General features: G+C 41.2%; 1 protein-coding gene across 7 annotated transcripts in view; it reads right to left on the bottom strand.

Annotated features, from left to right (window-relative positions):
* lins1 (lines homolog 1) overlaps positions 1-13562 on the bottom strand; it is a 63239-nt gene that overhangs the window by 17198 nt on the left and 32479 nt on the right. For all 7 annotated transcript variants that reach the window (XM_063065809.1, XM_063065810.1, XM_063065811.1 and 4 more), the window contains exons 5-6: positions 12293-12434; positions 4984-5598 (exon numbers count right to left, since the gene is read on the bottom strand). In XM_063065809.1, coding sequence (XP_062921879.1) covers positions 4984-5598; positions 12293-12434 — 757 coding nt within the window. The remainder of the gene's footprint in view (positions 1-4983; positions 5599-12292; positions 12435-13562) is intronic.

Genomic DNA, 13562 nt, shown 5'->3' with positions numbered 1-13562 from the left:
CAGCAAGCTTCAGTATTCCATTTCCAATGGTTACGTTGGCTGAAAAGAAAAGAAAAATTGACCTTGCACTGGAGTACAGTATTTCAAAACTGATTGATCCAGCCACAAGTAACATACACAAAATTTTGGAGGAACTCAGCAGGCCAAGCAGCATCTATGCAGAGGAATAAACACGTAACGTTTTGGACCAAGGCCCTTCATCAGAACGCAATAATCCAATCACAAACCCTTTCTTTAAAGTCTATTGAATTTCCTGCTCATTCTTCTGCCATGTCCACTGAAGTAATTTTCCTTTCTTATTCTTCCTTGGCTGAAAATAATATAGTCCTCCTCCCATCTTTATGGGTTTGTTCAAAATCAAGACTGAATCCATCATTTTGGGCACAAATTCACATCAAAATTTTCAAATCTTCATTCTATTTCTGACTTCTCACACATCTCCAGTGTTATAAATCTCCAAACTTAAACTGACTGATTTTTATATTTGATTTATCTCATGGCTATTTCTGATCTCTGTAAAGTCTGTAGGTTTTCATAAATGGATTTTGGCACAATATTCCAAAAAATATATATTCCAGCCCAATGAACTTTTCAGTAACTGAAGGATCACTATGTTTGTGGAGTTCCGCAGACATAAAAATTTAAATTTCAGTAAGATCATAAGACCATAAGACATAGGAGCAGAATAAGGCCATTTGGGTTAGCATGGCTAATTCATTATCTCTCTCAACCCAATTTTCCTACCTTCCCCCCATAACCTTGAACACTCTTACTAATCAAGAACCTATCAATCTCCACATTAAATATACCCAATGACTTGGCCTCCACAACCGTCTGTAACAATGAATTCCACAGATTCACTACCCTCTGGCTAAAGAAATTCCTTCTCATCTCTGTTCTCAATGGACATCCCTCAAGGCATTTTGTAAATTCCCTCTCTTGGGATGCAGCACCAAACTGATTTTCCCAATCTACCTGCATATTGAAATCCCCCATGTCTATTGTAACATCGACCCTTTCTCACTCTCATTGTAATTTATACCCCACATGCTGTCTACTGTTCGGAGGTCTGCATATAATTCCCATCAGGGTCTTTTCTCTCTTTCAGTTTCTTAGCTCTACCTATAAGGATTCTACTTCTTCCAATCCTATGTCATCTCTTTCTCAGGATTTGATTTTATTTTCTCCCCAACAGAGCCACCCCATCGCCTCTACCTACTTGTCGGTCCTTTTAATGCAATGTTTATCTTTGGATGTTAAGCTCCCTACTATGACCCTTTTTCAGCCATGACTCAGTGATGCCCACAACATCATACCTGCCAATCTCTTAACTGCATTACATGATCATCGACCTTATTCCGTATACTGCATGCATACAAATATAACACCTTCAATGCTGTATTCATCACCCCTTTCAATTTTGTTCCCATCTTACACTTTAACTCATCCCACTGACTAATTTTGCCCCATCATCTGTCTGGCTTTCCTCACAGTCTCACCACAAACTGCATCTCCATGTACAGTGGCATGCAAAAGTTTGGGCACCCCGGTCAAAATTTCTGTTACTGTGAATAGCTAAGTGAGTAAAACATGAACTGATTTCCAAAAGGCATAAAGCTAAAGATGGCACATTTCTTTAATATTTTAAGCAAGAAAACTTTTTTATTTCCTTCTTTTACAGTTTCAAAATAACAAAAAAGGAAAAGGGCCTGAAGCAAAAGTTTGGGCACCCTGCATGGCAGTACTTAAGTAACACCCCCTTTGGCAAGTACCCATATCACAGCTTGTAAACGCTTTTTGTAGCCAGCTAAGAGTCTTTCAATTCTTGTTTGGGGGATTTCTGCTCGTTCTTCCTTGCAAAAGGCTTCTAGTTCTGTGAGATTCTTGGGCCGTCTTGCACGCACTGCTCTTTTGAGGCCTATCCACAGATTCTCGATGATGTTTAGGTCATGGAACTTTGAGGGTCATGGCAAAACCTTCAGCTTGCGCCTCTTGAGGTAGTCCATTGTGGATTTTGAGGTGTGTTTAGGATCATTATCCTGTTGTAGAAGCCATCCTCTTTTCATCTCAAGCAACACGCATCAAAGTTGCTGGTGAACGCAGCAGGCCAGGCAGCATCTCTAGGAAGAGGTACAGTCGACATTTCAGGCCGAGACCCTTCGTCAGGACTAACTGAAGGAAGAGTTAGTAAGAGATTTGAAAGTGGGAGGGGGAGGGGGAGATCCAAAATGATAGGAGAAGACAGGAGGGGGGAGGGATGGAGCCAAGAGCTGGACAGGTGATTGGCAAAGGGGATATGAGAGGATCATGGGACAGGAGGCCCAGGGAGAAAGACAAAGTGGGGGGAACCCAGAGGATGGGCAAGGGGTATAGTGAGAGGGACAGAGGGAGAAAAAGGAGAGTGAGAGAAAGAATGTGTGTATAAAAATAAATAACGGATGGAGTACGAGGGGGAAGTGTGGCGTTAGCGGAAGTTAGAGAAGTCGATGTTCATGCCATCAGGTTGGAGGCTACCCAGACGGAATATAAGGTGTTGTTCCTCCAACCTGAGTGTGGCTTCATCTTTACAGTAGAGGAGGCCGTGGATAGACATGTCAGAATGGGAATGGGATGTGGAATTAAAATATGTGGCCACTGGGAGATCCTGCTTTCTCTGGTGGACAGAGCGTAGGTGTTCAGCAAAGCGGTCTCCCAGTCTGCGTCGGGTCTCGCCAATATATAGAAGGCCACATCGAGAGCACCGGACGCAGTATATCACCCCAGCCGACTCACAGGTGAAGTGTTGCCTCACCTGGAAGGACTGTCTGGGGCCCTGAATGGTGGTAAGGGAGGAAGTGTAAGGGCATGTGTAGCACTTGCTCCGCTTACAAAGATAAGTGCCAGGAGGGAGATCAGTGGGGAGGGATGGGGGGTGACGAATGGACAAGGGAGTCGCGTAGGGAGTGATCCCTGCGGAAAGCGGGGGGGGGGGAGGGAAAGATGTGCTTAGTGGTGGGATCCTGTTGGAGGTGGCGGAAGTTACGGAGAATAATATGTTGGACCCGGAGGCTGGTGGGGTGGTAGGTGAGGACCAACGGAACCCTATTCCTAGTGGGTTGGCGGGAGGAGGAGTGAGAGCAGATGTACGTGAAATGGGGGAGATGCGTTTGAGAGCAGAGTTGATTGTGGAGGAAGGGAAGCCCCTTTCTTTAAAAAAGGACATCTCCCTCGTCCTGGAATGAAAAGCCTCATCCTGAGAGCAGATGCGGCGGAGACAGAGGAATTGCGAGAAGGGGATGGCATTTTTGCAAGAAACAGGGCAAGAAGAGGAATAGTCCAGATAGCTGTGAGAGTCAGTAGGCTTATAGTAGACATCAGTGGATAAGCTGTCTCCAGAGACAGAGACAGAAAGATCTAGGAAGGGGAGGGAGGTGTTGGAAATGAAAAAGAAAGGGGCTTCCCTTCCTCCATCGACTTCTCTAACTTCTGCTAATGCCCCACCTCCCCCTCGTACCCCATCCGTTATTTATTTTTATACACACATTCTTTCTCTCACTCTCCTTTTTCTCCCTCTGTCCCTCTCACTATACCCCTTGCCCATCCTCTGGGTCCCCCCCCCCTTTGTCTTTCTCCCTGGGCCTCCTGTCCCATGATCCTCTCATATCCCCTTTGCCTATCACCTGTCCAGCTCTTGGCTCCATCCCTCCCCCTCCTGTCTTCTCCTATCATTTTGGATCTCCCCCTCCCCCTCCCACTTTCAAATCTCTTACTAACTCTTCCTTCAGTTAGTCCTGACGAAGGGTCTCGGCCTGAAACGTCGACTGTACCTCTTCCTAGAGATGCTGCCTGGCCTGCTGCGTTCACCAGCAACTTTGATGTGTGTTGCTTGAATTTCCAGCATCTGCAGAATTCCCGTTGTTTGTTCTTTTCATCTTTGGCTTTTTTTATAGACAGTGTGATGTTTGCCTCCAGAATTTGCTGGTATTTAATTGAATTAATTCTTCCCTCTACCAGAGAATGTTCCCCGTGCCACTGGCTTCAACACAAGCCCAAAGCATGATCAATCCACCCCCATGCTTAACAGTCGGAGAGGGGTTCTTTTCATGAAATTCTGCACCCTTTTTTCTCCAAACATACCTTTGCTCATTGCGGCCAGAAAGTTTTATTTTAACTTCATCAGTCCACACGACTTGTTTCCAAAATGCATCAGGCTTGTTTAGATGTTCCTTTGAACCTTTTGAATAGAACTTTTTGGCCAATATGTACCATGACTTCCAGCTGCTCACCCTCTCCCTTTAATTTCAATTATAATAAAAACTGTGTGTAGTTATATTTTTGAGGCAACAATTAATTCTTCACAAAAATTCCTTTAACTCTTTAGGCATTGGAACAGATAACCAAGAGCTTGGTTAAAAAGAATGACTGCATCACTACCTCCAATGGAAACTCAAGCACTTTTAAGTACCAAGGGGTGAGTTATTTCAAGAGGTTTATAAAGGACATTTCCAAATGTAGGACACAGGCGCCTAAAAGCTAAGAGCACATCTCTCAGTTGTGGAAAGATTAAAACTGGGGAGTAAAAGGCCAAAATGGGAGGAGCAAGAGGCTAAAGTTGAAAGAGCATGGAAATCATTCGTCATTCTGTAGAAGGTTACAGAGGGGAGAGGCAAGCCCACAGAAGGATTTGAAAATAAAGAGGAATTTAAAACTGAGGTATTACCTACCACCTGACTAGCAAGTTCAATAAGGTATTTTAGGATGTTAATTTTGATTTATTGCACAAATATATTTTGAGTCACTGCTAAGGTACAGGTACACTAATGAAGTACTCACTGCCACTATTTCAAGAAATCTTGAGATCTTTATTTTATCTCTGAATTACAATGATCTAATTTTCATTTATTCTGTGGCATTGTCAGACATCAATACTCAGTAGATGGCATAAATAGTTCTTTCTACTTAAAAGTTTCCAATTAATTTACAGAATGAAAGGCTATTCATTACCTTTATCCGTCACTGCACCCACTGCATTCTTCAGATTAGTTTCCATGGCTTTGATCACAATAAGACTTACAGCCCGCAGCATTACCATGTCTGGACCAGGAATAGAATGTTCTACACCAAGTATCTCACTGCCTCCAAAGAAACATGGCCTGGGGCTCACAGGAATCTGCCTCAGCCATCCAGATGTTACAGCTTGAAGCAACATGCAAGATACTCCCAATAAGTCACTGTGTATGTGGCGATCTTGCTGAGACACTGCATGGCAGGGACTGCTGGCATTGTCACTTGCATAGCCAAGAATGCAACTTTTGAGTAGCAAAATTAGCTTTTTCTTGATGAAATATTGAGCAGAAAAAGTGACAAAATCCAGCATAAGTGGGGCATGCAGGTATAACGTTCTTATGCAAGACAGGTTTAGTTCCAACTGGTTTCTAATAGCAACAAAAACGTCAAGAGCCTGTATAACTGCAAACTGGTTGGTTGTGGCAATGCTGTCAATATTGGATCCTGTACAATCTTCACTTGTTTGGCAGGCACCAGAATGTGAGGAAAAGGTGAAGAAATACAAGTTATGGAATACTGAGTCCACCGGCTTGAGGAGTTTCTGCAAAGTACCTGAGAAAATGGAAACATTTCAGAGATTAGAGCGAAGACTATACATCTTCGAGTATAGTCATGATACACACACAAGGGTTGGGAGTGAAGAGGAACATCGACATTATGATTGATATAAATACTCAGCTGGAATTTGAATCATCCATGGAGAAGGGAATGGAAAAAGATAAAAGGAGAATGGGGTAGTGATTAAAGGGGCTTTGGGTCTTTGACTAACTACATAAACTTCTGGGAGCTCCAGAACAAAATGTTATTTCTCAAAGCTGGCAGATTTCTGTTCGGTTGCTATTTCTTTATAATAAATATCTACAATAAAGCAACAAAACTGCTTGAATATGGAAAGGACTATTTTGCTCCAAGAATAGCTCTAAATTACAAAACAACGGAAATTGCTGCTGAAAATTAAATTTGAAAACTAGCTGCTCATATCTACATCTGCTTTCAATTTTTCCACTGTCTCTATTCTACCCTTTTTAATACTTTAACAGTAGGCTTTTATTGACCTATTTTCTCTTTCGGAATCACGACATTGTTTTTCAACTGAAAGAAAAAGAACATAAAATACAGAAACAGGAGTTGGCCATTCAGCTGTTTAACCCTGTTCTACTATTCAACATATGCATGAGTGATTATCCATTTCATTAATAAGAGAAAATCTGCAGATGCTGGAAATCTAAGCAACACACACACAAAATGCTGGAGGAACTCAGCAGGCCAGGCAGCATCTATGGAAAAAAACTCAGTGGAGGGAAAAAAAACTGACGAATAGATCTGAAAGGTGGAGGGAAGGAAGAGAGAAACACCAGGTGATAGGTGAAACTTGGAGGGTGAGGGATGAAGCAAAGAGCTAGGAACTTGATTCAATGGGGAAGGCAAATGAACAAGGAGTCGCTTAGGGAGTGACCCCGGCAAAAAGCAGAAAGTTGCGGGGAGGGAAAGATGAGTTTGGTGGTGGGATCCAGTTGGTGGCGGAAGTTTCGTCCATTCGTCCTTCCCCACTGATCTCCCTCCTGGCACTTATCTTTGCATGCGGAACAGGTGCTACACCTCCTTCCCCACTACCACTCAGGGCCCCAAACAGTCCTTCCAGGTGAGGCGACACTTCACCCGTGAGTCTGTTGGTGTTCGGTGTACTGTGTTCAGTGCTCCCGGTGTGGCCTCCTGGATATCCATGAGATCCGACATAGATTGGGAGACTGCTTCGCCGAGCATCTACGCTCCATTCGCCAGAACACGTGGGATCTCCCAGTGGCCACCCATTTTAATTCTACTTCCCATTCCCATTCCAATATGTCCATCCATGGCCTCCTCCACTGTCGTGATAAGGCCACACTTAGATTGGAGGAACAACGCCTTATATTCTGTTTGGGTAGCCTCCAACCTGATGGCATGAACATTGATTTCTCAAACTTGCAGCAATGTCTACCCCCCACCCCTCACCAGTTCCCATCCACTTTTCCCTCTCTCACATTATCTTTTTGCCTGTCCCTTGCCTCCCTCTGGTGCTCCCCAGCTTTTTCTTTCTTCCCTGGCCTTCAGTCTCTTTCACCAATCAACTTCCTAGCTCTTTGCTTCATCCCTCGCCCTCCAAGTTTCACCTATCGCCTGGTGTTCCTCTCTTTCCCTCCCTCCCACCTTTCAAATCTTCTCCTCAGATTTATTTCTCCAGTCCTCCTGAAGAGTTTTGGCCCGAAACGTCAACTATGCTTTTTTCCATAGACGCTGCCAGGTCTGCTGAGTTCCTCCAGCATTTTATGTGTGTTCATCCATTTCATTAGTATTTTCCAGCTCTCTTCATATCTCTTAATCCTCTAGATCTACAAATCACTTTCTTTCCTTCTTAAATATAATCAGTGGTTTGATTTCTACAACCTTTTGTGGTAGAAAATTCCTATGTTCATCGCCCCGAGTGTCAGGCCTGAATATTTCACCTGTTATCCTCAGACGCTGGTTTTAGAAATGTTCAAGTTTGTCATCATTCAACCATACACATGTATACAGCTAAATGAAACAACATTCCTCGGGGACCAAAGTACAAAACAAAGCTTATGTATCACATACAACACAATAATATTAATAATTTTAAAAAGTATTTTGTAGATGTACAAGCTGATACAAGTGCAAATACGATATATGACGTATCATTAAATACATAACAGTATGGGTGCTACTGGTGCTGTCATTAAAAATGCGTACTGGGTGGCAGCAGGGTATTCAGAAGTCTCACATCTGGGGGGAAGAAACTGCTACTCAGCTTAACAGTCACAATTCTTATTCTGTGGTACCTCTGCCTGATGGTAGGAGGTCAAAGAGATTGTGGGACGGATGGGAGGGGTCCTTGACAATGCTGAATGCAGTGCTGCATGGAAGGAGGGGGGGGAAGGAGAGACCCTGATGTGAGAATAGGGCCGGGAGCCTCACTTGCCTCAAACAACTCAGGAATCAGAAGAGGTGCTGCTGTGATATCTCGACTCAAGAGATGGTTTTGAGGGATCAGGTGAGATCATCTGTGATGTGCACTCCAAGAAACTTGGTGCTCCTGACTTTCTCCATGGAGGAGTCATTGATGTACAGTAGGGCGTGGGGCATGATCAGACTGCATCTTCCTGAAGTACACAATTAGCACTTTAGTCTTGCCCACGTTGAGGCTCAAGTTGTGTTTGCACCTGTCCACAAGCTGCTCTACCTCCTCTCTGTATGTCAACTCATCTTTGTCGCTGATGAGGCCAAACACTGGTATGCCATCAGTGAACTTCATGATGTGGTTAGAGCTGTGTGTACAGCCACAGGCTCAACATGCAAGCCTGGAGGGCGCCAGTGTTCAGCATGATGGAGCTAGGGATGTTGCTGTCAACACGGACTGTCTGAATTCTCTCCGTCAAGAAGTTCAAGAAGTTTCAGTTACAAAGAGAGGTGCTGAGACCCGACAAGGACAGTTTAGCCACCACCTTCTGAGGAATGATCGTATTGAATGCCAAACTGAAGTTGAAGAACAACATTTTGGCAGAGGAAACACCACTCTCCAGGTGGGACAGGACTGAATAGAGGGCAGAGACTATTTCATTATCAGTGGACCCATCTGTGCGAAATGCAAACTGGTAGGAATCCAATGAAAAAATAATACTAACTTGTTTATAGAACACGTTTCATACAGACGATGTAGTTCAAAGTGTTTTACAAAGGGATAAAGTGCAAATTTGAAAATAAAAGACAAAAAGATGATAGTTAAAAACAAGGTTAAATAAATAGGTTTTGAGCTGGTGTTTAGAAGTGCCAACTGAGTCTGTACCCTTTATAGCTTTATGTATTGAGTTCCACAGCTTAGGAGCGTAGTTCAAAAAAGCTGACCTGCCAATTAGCTTTTGAGGGAGATTGTTTAAATTTAAGAAACTGGGGGAAGAAGACCGGAGAGCTCGAGCTGTATTATAAAATGAAAGCTCTTCTCTGATGTACTCCGGCCCAAGGCCATTGAGAGCTTTAAAAGCAAGTGAAAGAACTTTAAAATCAAATCTAAAAGAAACAGGAAGCCAATGCAGCGTAGCTAGAACAGAAGTGATATGCTCTCTCATCCTGGTTTTAGTTAAATGCCTAGCAGCTGTGTTCTGAATTAGTTGAACTTTGTCAATAGATTGCTAGAGTCCAGTAAAAAGTGTATTGTAGTAATCTATCTATTTGATATAAAAGTGTGAAATAGTTTTTACCATCATTACGTTACTGAAATTGAAGTACCATTTATAGTAATATTTCTTAAGTGTAGAAATGCTGCCCTGGTTACTTTTTTAAGTGGGATTTATAATTCAAATCTGTTATAAGGATAACACATTGGAAAAGATAATAGAGGGAAAACAGGATTTAATACAGCTTGTGACCAGCTGCTCAAAGCACTTCATTATTATTGAGGTCAGTCCCACTGGATGGTAGTCGTTAAGGCAGGTTACTGTTGTAATGTGAAGTGTATCTGCCCACTCACTTATATGTAAGTTTTCTAAATTGCCTTGAAGCCCCTTGCATATTTCTCACAACCACACCCAATATCAGGCCATCAGCAAAATAAGAAATACGGCATTTCGTAAATTGACTTATTGTTGCCACGTGTACTGAGATACAGAGTGAAGCATTGTTTTGCATGCTATCTGTACAGATTATTTCATTACATCACAACCCAGAGGTAGTACAAGGGACAGCAAGAACAGAATACAGAATAAAATGCAACAATTACAGAGAAAGTGTCGTGCAGGTAGACAATAAAGCAGAAAGTCACAAGGCGGACTACTGAGGTCAAGAGTCAATCTTATCATACCATGGCACCGTCATTCAAGTCACAGATAAATCTTGTGAAAAGCACTGATTCTTGCACAGCACCCACAGTTGTTGCCCGTCACCTCACAAAAACAAATCCTTCTCTTTACTCTGTAGTAAAATAACTTTCAATACGTTATCTCCCAATTCTATTAATTTTGCATACTAACAAATCTGATAGTTCACCTAATGTTTGAAAATGGCTGTACCTGGTACATAGCTCCGAACGGAACATAAACAGAGCTTATCTCCTGTACTCAATTCAGTGATTTATGAAGGATATGATAGGTTTCATGGGAATTAATTACATGTATAGTAATTATTCTTTAATTTTGGATGCAGAGAATAATTTGCAAAATCATCAAGGGTATAATTTATTATATTGACATATTTATGTTCAAAAAGAATTACTTTAACTCTGGTAGTACTGTCTATCTAGAATAACTTGTTTATTGTGATCCAGTGATTAAGTACAGACCTACACATTATTCTTAAATGTTGAGCCAGACTGACCTGAAGGGAAGTTTGGTGAGGCTCTTAATTTTATGATTATTATGCCAATCACAGTATTCCCTGCTGATATTACAGGCATTAAAGATACACCACCAAAAAACTTTTCTGTTGACAGAGCCTGGCTAGTAAGTTTACAATGCAATTTAACATGAACATTGTGACGCTGCAAGCATTGCTGTAAAAACAAATGACAGATACAGTAGATTTTGGAATTCAATTATTCAGTTCTTATTTTCGGTTCAGTTAAATTTATTTACAATTCAGCTTCAGTAAGATGCATCATTCTATGGTACATACAGGCACAATTAAATTAACCACATTGACGGGGAGGGTATGATTTGATACATCTCTGCTTGAGTCCACAAGCTACATTGTGAAGCTATTCATTGATCTGAAATCTGCTTGCCCTTATTACAGAGGAATATACATACAAGACCCCTGCCACTTGGCAGACGTGATGATAAAGGCTTAATGGATTTTGTCATTCATTCTGGTGCTGTATTCAAAGATACACAAGAGGTTTAGAAAGACTGTTTTGCAATTCACCAGGAAGTGGTTTTCTCATTGAAAAGTTATTCCATCAGCCACTGTGCCTCATTGATTTTCTTTTACTAGGGCTGTGTGCTGCTTGGTTAAATACAGATTGATTCACAAAATTTTGCTGAGCAATTGTATTTCTTTAGTGACATCACACAATAAACTTCAACAAAAACTTTATTTTTCATTTATTTAATCATGCATATGTGAAATTTTGTACCCCTATTTTCTTTTGTGACTTCACCTTTTATCCACTCTAACACCACTGATAGAAACATAGAAAGCCTATAGCACAATACAGGCCCTTCGGCCCATAATGCTGTGCCGAACATGTACTTACTTTAGAAATTACCTAGGGTTACCTGTAGCCCTCTATTTATCTAAGCTCCATGTACCTATCCAGGAGTCTCTTAAAAGACCCTATTGTATCCGCCTCCACCACCATCACTGGTAGCCCATTCCACTCTCTCGCTACTCTCTGCGTAAAAAACTTACCCCTGACATCTCCTTTGTACCTACTTCCAAGCACCTTAAAATTGTGCCTTCTCGTGTTAGCCATTTCAGCCCTGATAAGGGCTTCATAAATAAAAATAGGAGTCAATGTCTGACTGTAGGTCCGACAATAGTCTATAGCCAGACTTCGAATGGTGCTTTCTCAAAATGCGCAATCTCCATTTATTGTAGAGTGGAGCTTTTTAGGGAAATAAACTGATCTTTTCACATAGAGCTTCAGGGGTGGTGCTTGGTTTTTACTCTTCTGAAAAATTAGATATATTTGATTTGTGCTATCAGATTTGTGATGAAACTCTATCCACCAGCCTAGGTAAGTAAAGTTCTAACTACACTCAAGCTCAACTGCATCGAGGACACAGGTCTCCTTGGTGGCACTATATCCATCTCAACATTCATTCCCTCCACCACCCCCCCCCCACCATGCAGGAATGATCTAAAAATGCACTGTAGTTACTCGGCCTCACAACTTCAACAGCAGCTCTCAAATTTGTGAGCTCTACCACAAAGAAAAATAGTGCACTAAAATGAATGAATGAGATTATCAATTCCCTAATCCAGCAGATTTCACTACAACAAACACCATCCTAATTTAGAAATTCATTGCTTTTTCTTCATCATGCTGGGTGCTGGAACCCCTCAGAAACAGCACGTGGGAGCACTCTCACCAGAAAGACTTCAGTGGTTCTATGTGACTCAACATCACCATCCCAAGGACATCTATTGATGCCAATTACATCCAAAAATTATTAATAAAAACAGTGAAAATTTAAATATAAAATATACACTATCTACTAGATGTTAATTCTGGATGTTGCCACGAGGATTTACTAACCTGTCTTGTCCAGGGATTTTCCTTTTAAAATTTCTTTCATTACCACCGTAATTGTTTGAATCCAATGAGCTGATTGTCGACTTCCTTGCTTTTTTGACAGAATGTCCAGGCAGCTGTTCATCCAACTATCAATGGATAACTCCTAAAAACATTTTTAAAAATTAATCCTATGGTTAATAGTAGCTAACAAAATATTACCTATTTAGCGAAAGAGTGCTTAATAACTAGGATGCATTTTATTGAAGATGTTTGTATTTGTCAACAAATGTCCCTTCCTTGTTGTCATCTTCAGATCATTTAGCTGGAATCAGACAAGTATCAAATGGACTGAAAGGAATAAATAAACAGAACATTGGACTTGTGGCCTAAAGTCTTCTACAGCAGGAACGTTTTTTTTAAATGAAGAAACGATGATGCAACAGAGGTTCACCAGAATGGAACACTGCACAGCAGCAAGGCCAGACCCATACTTCTCCATCTTAAGTGAAGCTGCAACAATAAAACATGTCATTCTTTCCTGAAGTGATAGTGTTAAGGCATATTCTGGAGTTAGGGTATGTAGCAAATATTACCTTCAACAACCATTTTTCAGACCTGAATATAGATTGTGGATTGAATTCAAAATGTAGCTCAAAACAGTGAATAACAGACCAGAAAACACACACTTAACTGGTATATATCTGCATATGCATGAATGCAATCAACACCTCATTGCACTAATAGGACGCAGACACCATAGTAATTAACATTCATTTTGGGTGTGTTGATGGGAAGATACAGGCATTTGAAAACTACATGTAACTCAAAAGAAGAATTATGGGGGTATTGTAACTATAGAAATTGTCCGTTATCTTTGTTCTTTAACATATGTACATGTGCTGTAATATTGGGTTGAGGAGTTTCTGTTTTTGTCTCTCTCCGTCACTCTCATGACTCCAAAGGCTGTCAGTTTGTATGTGTCCCAAATAAAGACTTTTATAACTTTGATATCTACAAACTGTGTCTTTCTGGTGACTCTATTCACATTAAAACAACAGTGACCCACCAAACTTAACGGTTAGCCTTGTAATTAGTTTCACAATTCGATACACAAGTCCATTCAGGAAATACAACTGTGCAACAAGGTGATCCGTTTAACTAGCCTGATGAAACCATTGACAATATTGTAAACTTTTATGGTTACAATATAATAATTATATTTTCTATAGTGTGATAAATAGCGTACGAGTTTTTAGGCTGTACCATACAACAGACAATGAATTAATCCAGG

The sequence above is a fragment of the Mobula hypostoma genome, chromosome 13 (assembly GCF_963921235.1).
Source record: "Mobula hypostoma chromosome 13, sMobHyp1.1, whole genome shotgun sequence".
NCBI classification, from domain to species: domain Eukaryota; kingdom Metazoa; phylum Chordata; class Chondrichthyes; order Myliobatiformes; family Myliobatidae; genus Mobula; species Mobula hypostoma.
The sequence above is the reverse complement of the archived record's forward strand: the minus strand, read 5'-3'. Positions and strand labels throughout refer to the sequence as shown.